This window comes from Eptatretus burgeri, chromosome 1 (assembly GCF_056783735.1).
Source record: "Eptatretus burgeri isolate ZD-2024b chromosome 1, Ebu_testis_v1, whole genome shotgun sequence".
In the NCBI taxonomy this organism is placed as follows: Eukaryota; Metazoa; Chordata; class Myxini; order Myxiniformes; family Myxinidae; genus Eptatretus; species Eptatretus burgeri.
Genome location: NC_140961.1, coordinates 155,154,461 through 155,179,578, shown reverse-complemented (window position 1 = coordinate 155,179,578; position 25,118 = coordinate 155,154,461). Strand labels below are relative to the sequence as shown.

Genomic DNA, 25,118 nt, shown 5'->3' with positions numbered 1-25,118 from the left:
AATGGAACAAACAAAGCGGTCGACAGAAAAAGAGATGAAATTACCACTCAATACCATATACAATTAAAATGTATAACCTACTACGACCTACTAAAATACCGGAATCAAACAACAAATGGAGCAGGCGATAAATTGAGACAGGCACGAGCTCGTGTTGCTCCAGCATGATGCTATAGTCATGAAGATGGCTATGACATGGAATGATGTGCAACTCAGGATGGCAATGGAAGGGGTCACGATGAGAAGGCCACATACTGCCCAATCTCCCTGTGGTCCTTCCTTTGGGCGAGACAAAAAAGAGAGATAGCACGCATGCACCCTCAACAGTTCTTATCATCTCTTAAGACTGCCCATGGATGGCCCATTATGTCCACTCCACAGGAGAACGGTAGTGCTCAACCACAGCACCCACCCTACCCCCATATATAACCTCCTTGCAGACCATGAGGCCACTTATCCCAAATATTTACACTCACTGTCTTCTAATTCTACAATACGCCACCTCTCACAGTTTCCCTGATACAGGTGTAAATATAAGCTACTAAATTCACGTGATCCACACTAATCTGAGTACAATTTATCAATCGATTCCCTCTCTTTTCACACGGAACAACAACATTTATTTTTATGCCTCCACTGACGAAGTTGCCTGGGGCATTGTGTTTTCAGGTTGTCCATCCGTCCATCTGTCCATGTTAAATCTCATCAGGATATCCAAAGAACTGTGGAGTGGATTTTGTTCACACTTGGTAACAGTCGATATTGTGACAATAAGATGATCTGATTCGATTTTGAGGTCAAAAGGTCAGGTCAGGTGTTATGTTAGGTAAAAATTGTTACCGTACTGACTTGTGAACCAGTGATGGGATTTTGAACAAACTTGGTATAAGTATAGATTGTGCTGCAAAGATTAACTGATTAAATGGTGGCATCAAGAGGTCAAAGGGCAACGGTCAAAGTCCGTGATAGGTTTTGATTACCGCGATAAGAAAGGCTGAAAGGATCCAAGTCAAACTTTGTCCTGGGGTGGATAATGATATAAGGCCCGGTCACACCTTGACGTTTTAGCCAACGTATGCCGATTTTTGAATTTTTTTTCTAAAACGCTGGCACACGTTGAATACGTTATGGGTAAGTTTAGATAACATTGAGAGCACGCTGAAAAACACTGCCATACGTCGTTGTACGCTGGCTTTAAACGTTGTACTTTTTGCTTGTCCTCAATTTTTTTCATGCTTGAAATTTCACGACGTATGGCGGCGTATGAATCACACGTTCCGCTACGCTGGCCACAAGTTGTATGCACGGTCTGCGATCGTTGACAGACGTCAACACATGCTACTTGTAAGTTAATCATAAGTTGAGACATGCCGAGGTAATGTTTAGCATACCTGAAACTTATTTCTAACCTGTGATTAACGTGTTGTTGGCACGTTACGCGTTCGACGCCACACATCGACAGACGTTACTTTTAAGTTACTCATAGGCTGAAAGACGTCGGTATAATGGATCGTCCTTGCGTCAGCGTCCATGGCCACGGCAAGGACACTTATTTGCAGCATTCTTCAAACTTTTCTTCGGCACGCCGAGGATGTTCACACTTCGATGTCTAGTTTGGCTATGATTCCAATTGTCCATCGGCAGCGTCTATTTAAAATAGTCGAGTTTGAGTGTTTTAACACGTTCAGAAGAAACGCTTCAAATTTCCAAACCCCAGAGTCAAAAAACAAAGGCGAGTGACAGGCATTTAAATCGTTCATTGTAAACAATGAAAATAGTTGAGTGGTACCGTTTAAAAGTCGTTGAGTGTAAAAAAAAAATCCAATTGTTGAGCGCAAGCGTCTACTTTCAATAGTGGGGTTTGAGCGATTTGGCATGTTCAATAGAAACGATTAAAATTTCCGAGCGCCAACGTCAAAAAACAAAGGCGAGTGACAGCAATTTAAATCGTTCATTGTAAACAATGAAAATAGCTGAGTGGTACCGTTTAAAAGTCGTTGAGTGAAAAAAAAATCAAATTGTTGAGCGCAAGCGTCTACTTTCAATAGTGGAGATGCAGCCATTTAAATCGTTGAGTGGCAGCCTATGAATAGCAAACCCTACGTCACCGGCAAAGATAAACTGCCACACGGTATTGATAAGTTAGGCTATCGTTGGGCATAGTTTGTGAACGCCGGCTTCACGATAATTATTCGTTGGTATATCGTATCTATAAGTAATCAAAGCGCTCTATGCACATTATTAGTTCATTGTGCATTTGTCCAACCCGTTATGAATAGACCTAAATCGTAAAAACAAGCTATAGCTCATTGTTGAAAAAGCCCCATAAAAAATTAGCCGCGAAGAACTTCGAACAATGGTGAAAAGTTGTCTCCTACCGGTGGACACGCGGACGCAAGGACGATCCATCATAACCCACACACTCCCCCTCACACTCACCTACTACTGCCAACATGAACAAACTACTACTAATACTAACACTAATACTGATACTGATACTGATACTGTTACTGCTGACATGGACATCGACTCAAAAAGGACTCGAAAACACTGTTGGGTTCCCCTTTTATGAGCAGCATTTTCATATACCAATTCCCAAAACCGCTGGGAACACGCCTTTATATGGCAGTTATAAGCTAGAAACGCGTTCATTTATTTTTTTTGTCGACCGGAAGACGTCATTGGAATACGTCTACATACGTCGATGAGTGTTGGGTCAACGTAAAGAATTGGTTCAAAGCACGTCAAACATAAGTTAGAAATACGTTTCGTGTAAAAAAGACATTACCGCAACGTGTTTCGACTTATGAGTGGCTTATAAGTAGCCTTTGTGGACGTGTGTAAGCGTCCACATATCGTGTGTAAAACTTATCCCCATCGCATGCGGAACATGTGTCATACGCCGAGTACATCGTAAAATTTTGAACATGTTTAAAATTTCTTGACGTACTCTACTTACTACGACGTATGATAGCGTACTTTAGCATTCTACTCACGTATACCAAACTTACTCATACCGTATTTAACGTGCCCCAACATTTTAGACACATTTTTCTTAGGTCGGCATACGCTGGCAAGATTGCCAAGGTGTGACCGCGATGTTGACTCTTCCATTTCTACGGCAGTTATGATTCGAATCGTTGTGCGTCAGCCTTTTAATAGGCTACATCACGACATCGTCGGCGTTGCGTGCAACGCGCTATGCCTAAGTTAGACTATCGTTGGGCATCGGTTGTGTAGGCCGACAACAGGTTCAGCATTCGTTGGTATAAGTTATCTATAACACAACGAAACGTTCTGTGTCCGTTACCAATGCGTTATACATAAGACCAAGTCGCTATGAATACGTCCGAATCTTTTAAAAAAAACATCAAAAGTTCAACGTAAGCCAGCGTTTTACATACATTTTAATATGTTGCCATCGCTGGCTAAAACGTCAAGGTGTGACCGGGCCTATATATATAAACTGTATATGTACATATATAAACTGATGAGATTATGGGGTAAAGAGTTCAATGGTGAAAAGTTATGTCAGGTAAAAATGTGATATTTGAGAACAGCTGAATGGATTTAAATCAAACTTGGTACAATGAGATAATATCGTGGGTGGAGTCATATCTGTCGTTGTCACGACCTCAAAGTGTGCCGTTCCAGTTAATCTTCATTTTCAATGAATTTTGTGTTTTTAAGGTTCCGAGCTCTTTGTGTAGCAATTCTTGCCAACCTGGAACACGAAAGGCTACCCAGATTGGAAAGCCATTATGTTGTCATGATTGCATTGCTTGCCCACAAATGCAATTCTCCAATGAGACAGGTAAAATAAACATGGTGATCAATGGAATTTTAAAAAGCCAACATTTAAATTTTAATGGAAAAAAAGTTAATGATATCTATTTAAGGTATTTGTTCCATTTTGTACTAATTATAGCAGCTAATGTTTTGACATTTTGTTGCAGAATTGCATTTTTTATTTCAGGTGATATGCATTGTAATATAATCGTTGTAATTAATTTTCATGGAGCCATGTGGAAATGTGTAGAAGTGAAGCTTGTTATTCCCATTTGTTTCTATGAGATCTTAGTTACGTGTCAGCTGATACAGGAAAGTTCTGGTGTGTGTGTGTGTGTGTGTGTGTGTGTGTTTTTTTAGATGAACATCAAAAACACATTATCACAGGTGATCTCAGAATAGTGAAAGATAGAAGAATACTTGCACGACTTTAAAAAGTACCAAGTTATAGAGAAAATAAAAGGATTAACTGGAATATAGCAATGGAACTTACAATGATAGTATTGACGGAATGGATGAGAGAACAAATTCATAAACACAAATACCCAACACACAAATGGCTTTATGGTTTGAAGAGGTCGAGAAACATGTAAAAAGGAGAATTGTTAATTTGAAAACAAAAGTTAAAATCAATAATCCAAAGTAATTTTAAACAATCCAGTGACAAGTGATTATTTAAAACAGTTTCAAACACAATATGTTATTGTTCCAATTGACAAAGCAAATAATATTGCGTTTGTATGTAAAACTTTCTCCACTCAAACACTTTTTTGAAGAATTGGGTTTACAGACTGTACTCTCAAAGACCTACAAAATAAGTAACGATAATAAAATATACTTGATACAACACCATATATAACACTGAAAAAGGAGAAGACTGTTAGTCTCAGATATACATCATAAATTACCATTCATTTACTGGATCCCAACAATGCAAAAAAAACCCTTGCAAGATGAGGTTCATCATCATAAGTGGAGAACGCAGTGTGAAACCATTGTCAGGTAGGACTACAGGAGCCAATGAAACTGTTTTGTAAATGCTTGAAAAATTATCATGAAAAGGTGAGGTTTTATTCTGGTATTAAGAAAAATTCTGTACCGTTGATAATTCCAAACTTTTAATTGACAGTATCCACAACATGAATAACAAGGGTAAGGCTAAATGTCTATCAACGTATAATTTTTCCACATTATACACAAACATTCCACATGACAAGCTTATAACCACAATGGATCGAGTGTTCGAGCATTTTCAGGAGGTAATAAACTACACCAGGACTCCGACATTTGTGGGAGATACGTTCTGGTAAAACCTCGCGTCTCATACCCTCTCAGATTCAACATCTGTCAACATCATCAACACCAGCATCTTCGCCAAGGTCATCTGACATAGATGATCTCCCTCCTCTGTAACTCCTCCACCTCCTTTCCCTAAACACTTCCAGAAACAACAAGGTATCAGCAGCAGCAGGAAACATCATGTTAACATCCCCTTTCTTTAATTTTTCTGTTTTTAGTTGTTAGAATTTATTAAATGCAAAACGTGATCGTGTTTTCACAATTTTTTTATTATTTATATCTTAAACATTACAATTTAAATAAAATATAACACTGTAAGAGTAAAAATAGGACAAAACAAGCTCGAAAGAGCTAAGATCCTCGTCATCTTTATGATGACGTCAGAAAACGAATATGACGTCATTGTGATGTATCAGGTTTGCGATAAATTATCTGTGCTAATGCCCAGCTTGATTCCCACAAACAAAATTCAAACAGCTTGTCTAGTTTTTGAGATAATGGTATGGGCGATTTTCATTAGCGGTGATATTATGACGTCAACTTTTTTCGAGGAAGAATTTTTTAAAAATCGGAGATGTTTATTGCCTGCGTGTGGGCTTTCTGCATGTACTTGGCAAGTTTCACGAAGATCCCATGAAAACTCTGGGTTGTGAAACAAAAAATATCAAAAAATAGGAATGACGTCATAAAAATTGATATGACGTCATAGTAATGTATCATATGTGTGGTAATTCAGCTCTGCTAATGCCCTGTTCGAACTCCCACAAGCAGAATTCAAAAAGCTTGCCTAGTTTCAGAGATAATTTTTTAGGCGATTTCAATTAGCGGATATATTTTGACGTCAAACTTTTTTTTCTAGGAGGGATTTTCAAAATCCGAGATCGTGACTGTCTGTGCAGGGTATATATATATATATATATATATATATATATATATATATATATATATATATATATATATATATATATATATATATATATATATATATATATATATATATATATATATATATATATATGCCAAGTTTCAGGAAGTATCGATGAAAACTGTCGGCTGAAAAATAAAAAAGTCCACAAGAACAACAACGTGAGTAAGACTTAGATATCCTCCACGAGGATCGAAAAATGAGGATTGACACAGCAATCCCCCGAAACTCCACTTATTACATTATTTATTTTGAGGAAATTGGTTTTAATTTACACATTTTGCACTTACACCACTACATCCTGGTTTTGGCTCAGTGGTTAGGGTGGCGGCTTGGTATCCGAGGGTCCTGAGTTCAAGCACCGTCGGCCGCGAAATTAAAACACCAGGGGGTTGACTCAGCTTATCATCCTTCCGAGGTCGGCAAAATGAGTACCAGTTCCAGTGTGTGTACTGGTAGAGGGGCATTGCATCAGCGACACAGTCGCGCTTCAAGAAATGATAGCTACCCCAGCAACTAAGCTGCGATACGACCACACGACACCACTATCTTGAAGAACGCAACTATGGCATAAACCATACGGTCCCTGTAGTTTCAGAAAATTAGTTGCAAGTATTTGTGAAAGAATGGACTCAATAAAAAATAGCACAAAATTTATGCAAGCAAAGATGTGCGGAGAGGAACCTGAAAAGGCACCAAACAATACAGGGAAAATACACAGTGAGAGGAAAGAAATCCACCATTGAATCTTCAGATTGAAAGTTGGATTACTGGATAAAAGGAAAACTTGATTACATGCAAAATAAACTGGGAAACAAGTATATTATTAACTAGCCGAAACCCCGTCACAGACGGATTTCATTACATGAGCCCAATATGACAACCATTGGCGGCTCTCAAAAGAGGCAGATCCCAGTCGATGTACTCCATGGCCTTACCTAATGAGGCCTACAAAACGTCCTTGTAGACGAAATTTTTGGTGTACACTACTGCTTGTGAAGAAGTCCCCTAATTTGTGCACGTGTCAACTTTGACGAACACTGTGTCAAAACTTCTAAGGTCACAGTACTGAGAAAAACGTGGTGTGACCGCAAGGAGGAGCACAAAATTGGTCCTTCAGTATTAATATATAGATGCTTCAGAGTTGAAGGTTGACTATTGCCACCATGTGCGATGCACTCTTAAAGGTACGAAGTTTCCTTCAGTCCAGGTCACAGTACCGAGAAAAATGTGACACGACCGCTACGAGGAGAACAAAATTGGTCCTTCAGCATTAATATATAGATGAGTAAAACCAGTTATTTTTTCAACAGAATATGAAGTATAATCTCTCGTTCTTGTATCTGACCAGTTCACTTGTTACTCTGCCTGCATACAATGTGTGACCCACATGACTATTCACAATTGTGGCCCTGTGCTCATGGGCTGCGACTCATGTACGATTGTAAAAATAAAATAAAGCACTTCCCACAAAGGACCCCTCCCAAAAAGGATGAGATCCTCTCAAACCTCATGCTAAAAGCCTTTCCTTCTCAAGTTTTGAACAGTGCTCTTTTTGAACATTTCTTGAGGATCTCATCATGAGTTAAAAATTACATAAAACATGATTCACTTGAAAATGAAAAATCATGGTTTTGTTTTAGATTCTCAAGAATGCTTCCAATGCCCCAAATACTTTTGGCCAACTAAACATCGGGACGCTTGTGTACTTATGGCTGAAGAATTTCTGCCATTATATGATCCTGTGACGATCACTCTGTTGGTCCTTTCACTCATTGGGATATTATTGGTGTCTGTGGTTGTGTTGATGATGTACACACAACGTGAACTCCCTTTGATGAATGATGAAGACTTAAAAGCCAATATCCTTCTCCTTGTGGCATTAGGCGGATGCTTTGGGAGTGCTTTGGTTTTTATTGGGAAGCCATCAGATAACGTGTGCAGCTTACGGGAAACGTTTCCCTGTGTCATGCTTTCATTGGCCATCACCTGCATGCTGGCTAAATGTACAAGAATTGGATTTCCTTTGAAAGGTATTGTTTGAATGTTGTTGTTTTTTTAATTGAAACTGTATATGAAACAAGTGTTTTATTTTTCACAATTTCAGGATCATATTGACAAATGCTGATGATGAACATACAGGATAGGAGATTTTCAAGGAAGAAACATCTTCAAAACAAATATACAGGGTGATGCGGCCCAAAAGTCCTGCCCCATTGAGTAAAGGAACGGTAAAAAATTATTCTTGTAAAAATATTTAGGTTACTGATTTATTTATACATTTTTCACTACTTTGAGGAACAAATAACAATATTGTATCAATTGAAAGGACAACTGACAATGTGTTATTGAAGGAAATTTGCAAACTGGGCTCCAAATCAGAAATTATGGTATTGCTTCCTGAATGAGGCCCTGAACATTTCAGATAACAAATTGCAATTTTTCTTGGGGAGTCTACAACAGTAGGGTGAATATACTGATTCTGGTTCACTTTTCCCCATGTAAGTGAATGGGGGATTTTCAGCGATTCATATGTTTTTTCCCTAAAAAGTAAACAAGCTTTATATCTCAAGGTATATTTATTTGTCTCCCCTTTTAACCTCGGGGCACTCTATTCAAATAACCAATGCAATTATATAAAGATTTGTTCAAGTAGCAAAGTAGTAATGTGATTTGTGAAAGGTGATTCTGAAGAAATATCTGAAACATGTAAGCCTTGGGACACTCTTTTTCAAATAACCAATGCATATTGTTTTGCTCACTCATTGAACGTATAAATATTTGTTCATTCTCAAATTCCTTCAATCGTTTCATTTTCTTTGCACAATAATCCCCATCTAAAATATTTAAAAATAAAACATTTGAATCTTTACATTTTTCAAGATACCCCTTTTGTGTCATTATGAAATGATAAACTTCTGTCATTGATCTCATCTGACCACCCCCTGAGTTGCATATCATTTTGAGATTGCAGTAAATTATTTTACCATTGTTCAATTGATAACCATCACAGTTTTCAGTCAATTCAAGGATATTTATGATTTCTTTATATGATTATGTATTATGAAATACAGCATTATTCATTTATTTATAAAAGTCCCCTTCAAATTTCACTTTTGTATTTGCTCTCATATCTGTATTGAATTGAATATACTTTTTCACCCAAGGACTTTTTTTAAATTTTAAAACTCCATGAATTTTAGCTCCTCTCAATCCTTCTCTCATAAACTGTTTCAAGCTTCTCTGAGGCAAAACATATCCCTCTTTATCATAAAATGTTGTGAACAACTTTTTTGTTGATTTGCCGTTTATATTAAAACTTTTATGAGATTTACTTAACCATTCTTTCTTTGGGGTTTCTTTCTCACATGCAAAAGGAAGGTCTTTATGCTTATTATGAAGATCACTCTCGTACCTCAAATCTACTTGAAAATAATAACCTTCTTCTTCCTCATTCAATTCCTCTTGAGAAGAAATAACAATATTCATCAAAGCCTTTTCATAATCCTTTTCTTCCACCCACTCTAATTTACTAGAAGGCAGAGATTGAGACATTGCCCATCCATACAAATTATTAGCATCAAAATACATCAAATAATTACTATCTTTTTCACGATCATAATTTGGAAGATATTTATTATTTGCTTTGGCATATCTTTTTGAACATACTTGTGATATTCCACCTCTCTTAGACTTCTCAATCATCAAAAGCATATCTACATCACTGATTAAATCTTTATCTTGTTTTGTCATTTTCAACATTGAACTCCAAGCTAAACCAGGAGCTGTGAAATAGTGAGCAGGATCGAATCCATAACAATTTTTTTATGACAGATTGATCTAACAGCTTCAAACACATCAGCTAACAATAAAACATCTGTATTTAGAGACAAATCATGATATTCTCCAAGGTTCTTTATCTTAAATATTTTCCAAATTTTTTGTGCGTGTTTATATTCCTTATCACTTATCTCCTTTTCATAAAGATTATTATAGAAACTTTCTTTTGAAGGAAGTCGTGTTTCTTTAAATCTTATAAATGAATCCATATAATCAGAAGCATAAATTCCCTTACTTGTAAGAATTTTCTCTTTACTTTCAATTTTATTCCTTGTTTGAATTTCCTTTCTGGTTAGAATTCCCTCTTTAATCAGAATTTCATCTTTAATCAGAATTTCCTCTTTCGTTCGAATTTCATTCATTGTTTGAATTTTCTTTATAATTAGAATTTCATCTTCAGTTAGAATCTCTTAATTAATTTCCTCATTCATTGGAATTTCCTCTTTACTTTGAATTCTCTCTTTAATCTGAATTTCCTCTTTAGTTAGAATTTCCTCTTTTGGAAAGAATGAATTAAGATTGGAAAATACCCTGTGGAGCTTAGATTTGATGCAAGGAAGGCCAGTGTTGTTCCCATAAACTTGTAAGAATCTAGAAACCAAATACAAGTTAAAGGTTTTGTGAATATCATTTTTGGAAATGAAATATACTTTTGACTTGTGTTTGTTGTGGCAGAAATATCCCCTGGTGTTTTTGAAAGTTCATTCATAAATAGATGTATATCATAGTTGGCGCTGTTGTGAAGAAAGACTGGAATAAAAGAAGTAAATTGAAATTAAGATTACAACAGGAATGAGCGGGACCTCCATATTTACCAGTAAGATGACAATGATCCCTAACTTTAGACTCCTCAATTTCCCCCTCGCAAATATGACAGATATTGTTCTTTCTGAATTCTAATTTTTCTTCTTCGGTTAATTTCATCGGTTCATTTGTTTCTTTCATTAATTTAGTAAGTCTTATACAATCCTTTTCTTATCGTTTTACAAACTATTCCGAAGCAATTTTTCCACTATAATGTTCAAGTTTATTATACTTTTCTCCAACAGATGATTTGATATAATAACAGAAACCACAAGGAATATGTTTTTGATATTTATTTGTATGTGATTGTTTTGGATTTGGAGAAGCAGGATTTATGTTTTTTAGGATACATTCAAAATCAGCGTAAATCACAAATGGGTGCATGATAGATTTATTATCATCTTCAAAATAAATCTTTTCACCAGGTTTAGGCATTTTAATTTCAGCTGATTTGTGATTACTGCAATATTTTGAATGTTGTTCTAATCGTTCTTTTGCATGAAATTAATTAAGACATCGCTTACAAGGATATATTTTGTTTGCTGTTCTGAATACCTGAGAAGAGATTAATCTTGATAAATTATTGATGTATGTTTAAAGTGAATTCTTTCCAACACTAAAATATAAAAGATCAATGTGTGTTTCTTCATTTTTATAGTTGTTTGAAATTTTAATATTTGAACTTTGTTTGTTTCCGTTAATCCATATACCTTAAGAGAAAGATTATTCTTTTTCTCAAATTTAGGAATATCTGTTCGTGACATTGGGAATTTAAAATCTTTAATGTCCAAGGTATTCTCATATTTCATATATTGTTTTACTCTTTCTGAAATACAATTTGGTGGATGTAAGTGAGAAAGAACAGACCAGAGAAAACATTTTTATCATTGTTCGTAATATTAACAACTGCCTTCTTTAGTTTTATTTCTTTTGGTAATTCAATATAAGAAGAAGCTTTAAGAGGGTTTGATTTTAGAATGTATATGTCTAAAAAGATGATTTTTTAAAATATTAAATCCACTTCCTACCACTGTATTATCAACATCCTCCTCTTGTCTTCATAGTTCCTCATAAACCCCACTATTCAAAAAATCTTGAAATGATGTTATAAAATGAAGATCTGTTCTCATATAAGGAGTTTGTTCTTCATCTTGTCTTTTCATATTCATTTTCAGTCCCACATAAAACTTTCAAGTTTTCATTTCTTTTAATGTCTTTTTCATAACTTTTTCAACATCAGGTTTCACTATTTCAATTATTTCAGCTATTGATGATGGACCGGGTTCTCCAAATCGAAAAATCCTTATTTGTATATGCCCTTTAAATGCCCCATCAGTGTTTTCAATATAATAGTCTCCCTTTACTTCATACTAATTTTTCTTGTGTTTTTGTGTTTGAAGGTGATTCTCATAACTACTCAAAATATCATTTGAGCAGATTTCACAATGTTTTCTTTCCAACTCAAGAGGAGATATTTGATGAATTAGATTAAATGTGTTTGTTGGTTCGGAGGTGTTTTCCATAATGTTTATATTCGGGATTACAAACATCACAGTATGTTGTATTCACCATATTTATATAATAAAACTTTGCTTATACTAAAATTTTCTTGATAAAAATTTCGTTTATTTTACAGTTGAATCTGTGCTAAAAACAACTTTATCCTCCAACTTTTTTCACTTAAGAAATACAATGTTTCAAGACACAAAAGACAAGTTTCAATCAATCTCTTCATTTGTAAAAGATACTGAGAAATATGTCAAGGATGTAAAATTGAACAAAGATAAATATAACAACTATTGGATAAAAACAATTATGGTAAATAACATGAGTTTTTCAATTTCCTTCAGAGGAAGGGCTTTTAGTATACCTGGAAGAACATCAATTAAAGTATGTCTAACAAATGTTTCTCCTCTCCTTCTGGTAATATATTCAAAACTAGGAAAAGCAATGAAACAAGAAAAAGTATCAAAAAATAAAAACCTTATGGATGAAGCTTTCGAAAGAAAAGGTAAGACCATCTGTAATATGCCAGGAGAAATTTGTATGTTTTTCAACAACCCCAAATATATAAATCGTGATGAAATAAATGATGTTACTATATCAGGTGAAATTACATTTCGTTCAATTGTAGTTAAGGATCTTTTTAAAATTACCTTTAATATAAAAAATGTAGCAGTTGAATCTGTTAATGAAAAAAAGTACATGGATATTGATGGTATTGTTTTTTCTACTAATTAAATATGAGTCAATATTCAACTTAAGATTTTTAAGATTATGAGAGTGATTATGATCCCGAGAGTTTGCATTCACACGATAGTTATGATACCAAGAGTTTGTGTTCAAATGATAGTTATGAAAGTGTAGATGATTCTGAAGTATCGAAGATGATATCGAAGATGAATTTCAGTTGAAGTAAAGTTTTACTTTGTAAATATTATAGACTTCCCTGATTCTCCATATGACAAATTTGAGAATTGTCCTGCATGTGAAAGACGAGGAGTAAACACAGAGTCAAAAGCCTATAAACAATGTATATTTTGTGATTATCTTCTAATTAATGATAACAAAAAATTTAAAAAGGAAAATAATTCTTTTAGATTTGCACCAAAAATGAATTGCTTTCGAAGATTGATTAGAGAAATGAAAGCAAAGTATGAGGGGGATAACACACCTTTCCTTACAAGCGAAGAAACTGAAGGTATTCGAGAAATGTTCAAAGCATTGTTGTTATATATTACTCATGGATATGATTTTCAGGGAAATATCAACACAAAATATTGCATAAATAAAATAATGGATTATCTTGAAATTAAACCTGAACTTAGGATAAAATATAGAGTTTCTAAAAAAGCCAACAATAAATTAAATAACCTGTTTTCCAAATATATAAATGAATGATTTTTTACCAATTTGGGAAAATAAGATAAAATTTAACAATCATAAAAATCTTCCAAATTCATTAAGATGTCTCATCGTTGGTTCAAGCGGATGTGGAAAAACCTGCTTACTTTTGAAGATGCTGCTGCCTCCCAACTTTTTAGATTATGATAATTTAATAATTAACTACTCTCACAAGGTTTTAATGCTGGTCTTCAAAAAGAAGATATAATCGATTTATTTAAACTTCCAAAAAAACCTAAATGATTATAACATTGAAGATATAATACAACTATTTTGTGATACACAGAGATGTAAAAAGAAATCAAAACTGTAAACTTGTATTCTTAGTGATAATACGGATGATTTTCCGTCTCCCCAAGATTTGGATAAATCCAAAAAGAACCTCGTTATCTTTGATGATTGTGTTAATGAGAGAAACCAAACGGTAATGGACAGCTACTACACAAGAGGGAGACATTCTTCTTGTAATTGTATTTATCTCAGTCAATCGTACTTTCAACTTCCTCATCGTTCCATCAGAAACAATGCGAATACTTTTATTTTATTCAAGTTAAATTCAATAGATATAAACAATTTTTGGAGAGACAATTGTTCGACATTATGTCGTAAAAATGAATTTGCGGATTACATGAAACACACGACTGAAAAATATAAATATATTGTTGTGAAACAAGATGAGGTATTAAATGTTATTTTCCAATAAATAAATGGATGCGAAAGAAAGAGCAAGACGATTTAGGGAACATCAAGAGTTGGTTTCAAAAGTTGTAAAACAACAGGAAGACATAAAGAAGAAACGCAGACAAAAACGAACGTTTGAAGAAGCATTTGAAAGAAAAAAAAAAGAGAAATTTTTTAAACCACTTTTTAAAACTTCCCAAGAAATAATTATTGATGTTTCCACAGTTCCCACAATAAAATATACTCCTCCAAAGCTCCAAATGTTAAAAGATTTCAGTCAAATGACGGAGGAAGCATGAGAGCATATAGGAGAATTAGAATATGATGATGAAGGATTATTTCAACAACTGGAAGAGATGAATCGACCCCCTGATTATAGTGTGAATGCTCTTCAAAACAATGAATATTCATCTGATTCAAAAACCAAAGCAGGACTCATTCCAACAGAACAACCAGCAATATTTCTTCTTGTTCACGAAAAGTTATTGATATTATATGATGAGTTAAGGTTCTTGACTTCTGCTCAACCTCCTGCCAAACAAACTCCGAGATTAATGTTTCTTCTCACAAAAGATGGAGACAAGGTTCAACTGTGAGGGCTGAATCAAAGTATATTGATAAACCATTGGATATGAAAAATAATGAAGATAAAGTATATATTGATCTGCTGAACTCTCTTGATTTTAGGGTTATTCTTTCCAGTAAAAGGAGGAAGAATGAGAAGGAGAAACACATTATTCAGGCTTCAAGTATCCTTGGTTCTGGTTTTAGTTTTCTTCCAAATGACGATTTGTTAATAGACTGTTATTGTTGTTAGGCAGTAAGAAGGCTGGAAAAACCATTGTTTTAATGAAGCATCAGCCATTTTAGACCAGTTGATGAACATGAAAATAATTAATAAATATCAATATAAAGACATGTTATCTCATTAAATAAGATGAGAAGCACAATCCTTAATTTCAATTTCACAACAAGTGACCACACATCTTCATTGCCATACCCATAACAACTTGACAGAACAAAAGAATATGAGGCATCTTTTTGTCCATGGAAACTTATAATACCTTATTTAATATAACCGAGAAAAATGACAAGTTTAGTTATAATCCGGGAAGTGGATACAATATGATAACAGTCTCACCTGGAGCATATGAGATTTCTCAAATATCTTCCGAAATTGCTCGTCTTATGAAAGAACAGGGTGATGAACCAAAAAATATTGTTATAGACATTCAAAAACATACTTCAAAATCAACTATTAAACTTAAAAATAACTACAAGGTTGATTTCACAATTGATAATTCATTTCGAGAGTTATTGGATTTCTCCTCAAAAAAGATTGAAATTACTGGGCCGTTTTTCAGTGATCATGTCAATCAAATATCTTCAGGAACAAATTCGGTGTTAATTCACTGTGATTTGATTGATGGTGCTTATAATGATGGAATAAAAACAAATACAATATTTTAATTCAGTGCATATTCAATACCAATTGGTTATAAATTCAAGATGGAACCCAAAAATTTGGTTTATCTACATGTGTCAGGAAAAACCATTCTTCTACTTCTTCTTCTTCTTTCGGCTGCTCCTGTTAGGGGTCGCCACAGCGGATCATCAATTTGGATCCGCATAGTGATTTGGCACATGTTTTACACCGGATGCCCTTCCTGACGCAACCCTGGTTGCCTCTTGCGACACAGGGATATGGTACACCTATTTTAACTGGGGTATACACTGGCCCAGTACGCTGGTACTCATTTCGCTGACCTCGGAAGGATGACAGGCTGAGTCAACCCCTGTGTCAGGAAAAACCATTCACAGAGTAAATTTTCTGATAACCGACCAAGATAATCGTATGATTTCTTTTCATGGAGAAGTTATATCCATTAGAATTCACCGACGTGCCGTTTTCCAATAAATAAATACGATGGTTATTGTGAGGAAACACGAGTTGGGAAAGTATAAAATAATTACAGGGGATGGGATGTTCCTTTCCCCATACTACAAGGGCGAAGGTACGTATCTTGGTAGAGGATACTATAAACCTAAGAGGCAAAGGGGTGTCGGACATCAATTTAGAGGAGATGGGCTAATTGATACTCGAATGGTTATCGGTTCAATTATTCTGAAACATAAAGACCTAAATGGTTCAACTGCTTCTGCTGTGGGAAATTCAGCAGGTGCTATAACGAGTATGTTGATGCCCAAAAGGAATCTCATAAATTAAAAGCAATAAAAGAAATTAAAAAAGGCAAAACTCTGTCTCCCCAAGAACGACAGAAAATAATTCGAAGACTTGGATCAGGGTTTCAAAAGTTTTAACATCTTTTTTCCTAAACAAATACAAGTATGGAAGCAATTGATAGTATCTATGATTTGGATGATACTATTGTAATCTCAAACTCCACAAAAAAGAATATTACTTCAAGGTAAATGCAATAACTGGAACAGACTGGAATGCAAATGGTACAAAAAGTTTTGAAATAAATAATCAACAAACCAATTTGAATCTATCCGTAAGTTTCGTGTTGTGTTAATTTAAATTCACTAAGGCTGGGAATAACACAAATGCTACACTCGTAAATGATTTCTTCTGGAAAATGTTTGATAGTGTTTGTTTGTACATTGGAACACAATAAGTTGAAGAGGTTGATTATGTCTCTGCTGTGTCTGAAATGATGAAATTTACACTATATACATTCAGTGATAGAATGGGAAAGGGGGATTTCGAAGGTTTTATTCCTGATATGTCAACAGGAACAAGCACAGACCCTGGATATACTCAAAGGACACGAGCGTATAATGATGATACAAAAGCAGTTCATAGTTTTTCTGTGGCCGTTCCTCTTAAAGGTATATTTGGATTTTGTGATCATAATAAAGTTCTGCATGGTCTTGAAATTAGATTTCAACTACAAAGGAATGACAATGAAAATAGATTACTTTTTGGTGTTGGTAGTGCTTTTGGTGAGCAGAATTTATTTGTAATTGATGAAATGAGTTGGTATATTTGTGAATATACTCCTTATCTTAAAACAGAAGAGATGTTGTACAGAAGACTTAACTCAAAGAAAACACTCAGTGTGTCATACCTCAAACAAAGATGTCAACATATTAAACTCAACCAAACCACTTACACGTGGAATTTGGGTGTTCTGGAAGGAAAGCCACGATATCTGTGGATCATTTTTTAAAAAGTCAGATGGTGATACTGCGACTGATAATAATAATGCAGTGAGTGATAAAGCTAAGGGAAACAACTTCGTGTTTCTCCAGATGGAACATTTTACCCACGAGATAAATTGGAAATTAATTGGGAAAAAATGATTTTGCTGAAGCATACAAGTCTACACCAAAAGGTGTGCGAAAGTAATGGAAATAAAGAACCTATTTTGGATATGACAGCATTTAAAAGTTTGTATACAATCTATGTGTTTGACCTGAGTGCTCAAAAGGAAACTATAAAGTCTAATCGAGTGGATACTTCCCAAAACATTGAAAGAGGAGAGAGTGAAGAAGTTGATGCATACTGTTTGCTGTTGGAAGAAACAGAATTACAGATTAATAGAGATAATGGTGTTATGATTAGTATCACATAATTTTTTATAAAATAAATGAGTGGTGAAGTACCAACTGGGGTATATGTTCATCAAATCAATCTTCATAAACTATTATCTTGTGTTCAAAATCAAAAGCCTTGTACGATTAACGTTAATACAATTTCGAGAAAAGGAGCAGTTAGAATTGATGTTTTGCTCACAAGAGAACAGGTTAAAATCTTGAACGATACTGGCTCACTTAAAATTAAAATGACAAAACCAATGTTGAAAAAATATTCAATAACAAAGACGAGTGGAGGATTTCTCCCATTTCTAATTCCTCTATTTGCTGGTTTAAGTGCGGTTGTAGCATTGACGGGTGGTATTTCAACAGCGGTGAAAACTGCCAACGAAAGGAAGCCTCAACTCCGGGCTCAAAAATAATTGGAAAGACATAACAAAGAGGAGAAACAAATTATTGGAAGTGGTGTATTTGTAGATTTTGCTAAAAAACTTGAAGGTCTGCCTGATATAGCGAGATTGTTAGTTGGAGATATGCTTTCTTCTATCGCACAAGCAGGTGTAAAATTAACTAAAAGGGGTAATGGATTATATTTTTCTAATAAATAAATGAGCATTGATGAGTGGTTTAAAGAATTTGGAAAGAATACAACATCAAATTTACAACTTGTCAAATATTGTAAGAAATTAAAAATTCATAATGTGGTTATTTGTATGAGAGATGAATTAACAAACGTGCCTAACCATTCAAAGAATATTATTATGAACTTTGAAGATAATAATGGGAACGGTTCTCATTGGGTTTCTATTTTTAATCATCAATACAAATATTATTTTGATACTTTTGGTCTTCCACCACCTGTTCAAGTCATAAAATTCTTACAGAATGGTGTTTATCAATATTTCAAGTCCAAGAATTAAATTCCAAGTGTTGTGGTCAATTATGTCTATATGTGTTATTTCAACTCAACAAAAATATTTTGTTTTATGACTATTTTTAATCTAATATAAATGACATGTTGGGAAAGATGGTTCTATCCTTGGTGTAGCCCAAGAAGTAGATATTGATTTATCAAATTATTACACAAAGGAACAGGCTGAACGACATAAATATAATATAACCAAAAATATTAACATGAAAAATGCTTATAAATTAAAAAATTATCCAAGCCCGACTGACGCGAATGACTTGGTGAGATTAAGCGATTTATCACAATATATATCCTTAAATAAAATGGCCGTGTATTCCAAATATACATAAGTGTTGATTTTATCTCCAGGTCATACATAATTCACAGTTCGAATTAAAATAAATTTTCATGAAGAAGGGCGAATCGTTTGCATGAGAATAGAACAATGGGGGTACAATATGAATGATTTTGGGTATAATTGTTCATTTAAAATTGACCTTGAAGACCTGGAACAATTAAATCAGTCTCGTAAGGAAGGATATTATCCACTTGGTATAGAGAATGAGTTTTGTGGAACCACGATTAGTAAACAACAAATAAAATAATTTAATAAGGGTAAATATAATAATTGTTTTGCCCGAGTTTATATCATGAAAATAGAAAAAAACAGGATTATCTATAATAAGTAAGGAAATACAAAATGATTTAACTATGGGAAGATGGGGAGGTGTTTCCTGTCATAATATAATTCCAACATATATTTCTCATGCATAAATGACGGCAAGAAGGCTTCAAGAAAATTATCATTTCTGTGTCCAAGCATACCTTCAAGAAAAGGGTATTCGGTATTTTCGGTAAATATGTTCTCCACCATAAGAAGGAGGTATTTTCCATTAAAGATTGGCATTCTGCTGATGTTGATAAACCGACAACTTTAGATTTAATTAGAATGTTAAATAATGAAAAAATTATCAAGTTAAGAAAATGAAAGACTCTTTTTGAAATTCAAAAGAAATTTTATTGGTTTCCTGTTGTAAAAAAAATTATTTTGGATACAGGAATAACAAGAATCCTGATGAATATATGTATGATATTCTATGGGGTCTAAGCGATTCTAGGATAGTCAGGGACGAGGAAGTTGAAGAGAGAGAAGAGGAGGAAAAGGATAAGAGAGAGAAGGAAGAGAGAGAATAGAGAGAGAAGAGAGAGAAGAGAGAGAAGGAGGAGAGGGAGGAAAGAGCGAAACTGAATAAATCTGAAAATATGGAAACCAGTCAGATTAGAAAAAGGTTGGTGGTATTAAGGAAAATAACTCAACCCTTTGTGGTCTTTCTATGGTCCAGGTACAAACTTGGATAAAAGATGAGATGAGGAAGACAATCCTAAACCATGGAGCAAACCCATCAATAGGGTTGATGAAGTGTGCATGAGGCACGATATTGAATATGGGAATACCACAACGTTGGAAGAAAAGCATGAAGCCGATAGAGAAATGTTGTACAATTTGTCTCTGATACAAAATCCAACCTGGAGAGAAAAAGTTGATTGGTTCATCGTGAAGAAGATGATTAGTGCTAAACTGAAACTTCGACTTGGAAATTCAAAAAAGTTATAGGCTCTAAAGATGTCATTAAGATTTAAGAGCAATTAGTTGATGAATTACGTAAACCAATATTCACAAAGTTTCAGAGAAGGAAGGTATATTCCAAGGAAGTAGATTATATCTGGTCCGCTTATTTGATTGAACTCAATAATGATAAGGGGTACAAGTATGCTTTAACCGTTATTGATTTTATGAGTAGATACGCATGGGTTGTCCCTTTAAAAAACAAAACAGGTAATACTCTTATGTTAGCCTTTCAATAGATATTTAATAAAAGTAAGAGAAAACCTCAAAAATTGTGGACTGATGAGGGTAGAGAGTTTTATAACAAGACATTTATGAATTTTCAAAAAAAATAACAGAATTACATTATACAGTACCTTTAATGAAAGGAAGGCCGTTGTTGTTGAACATTTTAATCATACCTTAAAATAGAGACTATATAAAAAATTCACACAACTCGGTTCACAACAATGGTCATCTTTTATTTAGGATATTGTGGATAAGTATAATGACACGATTCACACGTCAACAAATATGAAACCATCAGAAACATTTACGAAATTTAAAATTGAAAAAGAGATTAATGTCAGAAAACCTAAGTTCAAAGTTGGTGATATCGTAAGAATATATAGGTGGAAATCTCATTTTGAAAAGAATTATCTTAAATGATGGATGAACGAACTTTTAAAAATTGTTTATGTAATATATACGGTTCCTTGGACTTATAAGATATATGATTTGGAAGGGGAAGAGATATTAGGTTCATTTTATTCACAGGAATTACAAAAGACAAAACAAAGCAGATAATACCCATGGGAGCAATGGGTTGTCCCTTCACTCCCTCCTACTATATACCTTGGTGGACACGAGAGGGCCAAGTCCGAGGTGTATAACAGTATATAATGTGTCTGCAATGGGAGCAATGGGTTGGCGCTTCACTCCCTCCTACTATCCACCATTGTGGACACTCGAGGGCCAAGTCCGAGGTGTATAATAGTATATATATATATATATATATATATATATATATATATATATATATATATATATATATATATATGTGTGTGCAATGGGAGCAATGGGTTGGTGCTTCACTCCCTCCACCTATACACCGTTGTGGATACTCGAGGGCCAAGTCTGAGGTGTATAACAGTATATAATGTGTCAAGGGGGACATTCTTAGATCTGTGAACCCCAAATACAGAATCCTCAACTGAATCGTCAAGGCTTAAATTTTGTTTGTTGTTGTGTGTGTGTGTGTGTGTGTGTGTGTGTGTGTGTGTGTGTGTGTGTGTGTGTGTGTGTGTGTGTGTGTGTGTGTGTATGTGTATGTGTGTGTGTCTGTCCCAACCCTCACATTCAAAATCTCAACCCCAACCCTCGCATTCAAAATCTCAACCCCAACTCAATCCTCGCCCAACACAATGTCTTTTTCAAAATGACATTTCCTCCTATATATATTTCTTAGTTTTTTTTTCTCTTCTTCCAATTCTGTCTTTTAAGGCTCTCAGGTTTGATGACTAGAAAGGGGGAGTAAGCCTGCACTTTCTTCCCAGAACAAACAATATTTTTTTTTTATGTTTTTTTCTCTTCTTCCAATTCTGTCTTTTAAAGCTTTCAGGTTTGATGACATAGAAAGGGGGAGTAAGCCTGCACTTTCTTGATCTTGCTCCAAACAAGCACCATCCGAAAAAGAACTACATCTATAGGTTTCGATCCCAAAGAGTGATAGCATTTCAAGTGTCCAAAATAAACCCAACTTTCCAAATCTTCAAGGTATAACCACATTCCTGTTGAGTTTCCAAGATATGTATCACATTGTGAGTTATCAAGCCAGAACCCACTTTTCAAGTCTCCAAATTAATACCAACTTACAAAGTCTCTAAGGGATAACTCATTTCCTGATTTTTTCAAAATTTTGAGTCTCCAAGGTAGGTCCCATATTTAGAACCATCTTGGCAGAACCCTTTTCCTGAGTCTCCAAGGTAGTTATCTAAAGCATCAAGGCAGAACTCATTTACTGATTTTTTTCAAAATTTGTGAGGTCTCCGTGGTAGGTTTCATATTTAAAACCACCAAGGATAACTCATTTTCTATTTTTTTCAAAATTTGTGAGTCTCCAAGGTAGGCCCCATATTTAGAACCATCATGGCAGAACCCTTTTCCTGAGTCTCCAAGGTAGTTATTGAAACCATCAAGGCAGAACTCATTCACTGATTTTTTTTCAAAGTTTGTGAGTCTCCAAGGTAAAACTTGTATTCTGGCTCATCAAGGTATAACTTGTTCAGTGGGTATTCTCTTGATAACTCGCAATGAGTACTATTGCTGTAAAACTCTTTTTCAGGATTTTGCTGGTCGCCAAGGTATAACTCTTTGGTTGGGCCATCAAGGTCGAGCTCGTTCTGTGGGTCTTGGTCTCTCATAAGGTCTTCAACCAAGCCAACAACTTTGCCCCAAGTTGTAGTAAAAGCAGTATTTTCATATTGTATTTCAGATACAATTTCCTGTGAGCGAAAATAATAATGTATTAATTAAGTTATTTAATTTTTAAATGAGTCGATGCTTTAAAGAACTGAAAATAGGAAAATAAAAATCTTACCTCAACAGATAAGAGGTTTGAATTCAGTTCATCAACTTGAAGGTTTTGTTCCATGCAAATTGTCAATCTGCAAGCAAGCTCATCCCACTCAAGGCCTAGCTCCTTCTGTGGGTCTTGGTCACTCATAAGGTCTCCAAGGTATAACTCTTTGGTTGGATCATCAAGGACGAGATCGTTCTGTGGGTCTTAGTCCCTCATAAGGTCTTCAACCAAGCCAACAATTTCGCCCCAAGTTGTGGCAAAATCGGTATTTTCATCTTGTATTTCAGATAAAATTTCTTATGAGAGAAAATAATAATGTATTAATTAAGTTATTTAATTATTAAATCAGTCGATGCTTAAAAGGAACTGAAAATAGGAAAATAAAAATCTTACCTCAACAGATAAGAGGTTTGAATCCAGTTAATCAACTTGAAGGTTTAGTTCCAGACAAATATTCGATCCGCAAGCAAGCTCATTCCACTCAAGGACAGTTGAGCACTCAATTGTGAATTTTTTTAAAAAAATGGAGTCTGGGTTGAACCTTTTATAGAGAAAGACTGGTGGGGGTGGTTTCCTTTGGAAATTCCCTGGGCAAGACTTCGTTTGGAAATTTTTCAAAAACAATAACATTGTAGAATTTTCTCGTGATTTCTTTGTGAGTCAGAGATGAACTGGAAATGAGGTAAGAGCAGGCGGGGCTTAGTAAAAGTGGGCGGGGCTTCGTAAAAGTGGGCGGAGCTGACGGAAAGTGGGCGTTGCTTATGCAAAAAATAATCTGAGGCTCAGGAGGTGGTCAGATGAGATCAATGAGAGAAGTATATCATTTCATAATTCCACAAAAGGGGTATCTTGAAAAATATAAAGATTCAAATGTTATATTTTTAAATATTTTAGATGGGGATTATTGTGCAAAGACAATGAAACTATTGAAGGAATTTGAGAATGAACAAATCTGTATAGGTTCAATGAGTGAGCAAAACAATATGCATTGGTTCTTTGAAAAAGAGTGCGCCGAGGCTTAAATGTTTCAGATATTTCTTCAGAATCACCTTTAACAAATCACATTACTACTTTACTACTTGAACAAATCTTTATCTTATTGCATTGGTTATTTGAATAGAGTGCCCCTCTGTTAAAAGGGGAGACAAATAAATATACCTTGGGATAAAAAGGGGGTTTACTTTTTAGGGGAAAAAATATGAATCGCTGAAAATCCCCCATTCACTTACATGGGGAAAAGTGAGCCAGAATCAGTATATTCACCCCACTTACACCATTGCAAGTTCGGCTCCACAATTTGTAAAATGTAATGCCTTGTTGGACTTCTGTCATCACAGTCTGAAACAAATCAGAAAATCTGGAATTAATGAGGGGACTGTTTCAGCCATTCTGTTGTAGATATTTCTGTGTGTTTATTAGATATTGTAGATATTTCTGATTTCTTGCTGCATGACCAACTTTCTGTTCAGCTTCAGCTCGAGGATGGATGCGCTGACATTCTCCTGCAGAATTTGCTGGTTCAATCCAAAATTAATGGTCACATCAATGATGACAATCTGTCTGAGTCCTGAGACAGCAAAGCAGCCCCAAACCATGATTCTCTCACCACCATGCTTCACGGTTGGTGTGAGGTTCTTATGTTGGAATGCCGTGCTTTGTTTTTGCCAAACAACGTTTCTCATTTAAGGCAAAAAGTTCCACTTCCGACTCATCCATCCACATAACATTCTTCCAATAGCCTTCTGGATCATCCAGGTGGTCTTTCACAAACTTGAGATGGAGGGTAATGTTCATCTTGGAGAGCAGTGGTTTCCTCCTTGTTATCCTCCCATGCACACCATTCTTGTTCAGTGTTTTCCTGATGGAGCACTCATGAACACTGACATTAGCCAATGCAAGAGAGGTCTGCTGCTCCCTTGATGTTACCCTGCGGTTCTCTGTGACCTCCTGGATTATTGTCCACCTTGCGCTCGGAGTGATTTTCGTTGGACAACCGCTCCTGGAAAGAGTACCATTCGTGTTGAATTTTTCCATTTGTACACTACCTGACTGACAGGGATTGGTGGAGACCAATATCTTTCAAAATGGTTTTGTAACCCTGTTAGATGAGCAACAACAACGATTTTTTGTGATCCTAAGAAATCTCTTGATCGGGGCATGACATGCTTCCACAAACCTGTGACAAACAAAGTTTGTTTTTCATACAGGGGCAAGGCCA

General features: G+C 35.0%; 1 protein-coding gene across 1 annotated transcript in view; it reads left to right on the top strand.

The window, feature by feature from the left end:
• LOC147035802 (extracellular calcium-sensing receptor-like) overlaps positions 1-25,118 on the top strand; it is a 42,853-nt gene that overhangs the window by 5,640 nt on the left and 12,095 nt on the right. The window contains exons 3-4 of the mRNA XM_085847525.1: positions 3,691-3,814; positions 7,657-8,046. Of these exons, the coding sequence (XP_085703651.1) occupies positions 3,691-3,814; positions 7,657-8,046 (514 nt within the window). The remainder of the gene's footprint in view (positions 1-3,690; positions 3,815-7,656; positions 8,047-25,118) is intronic.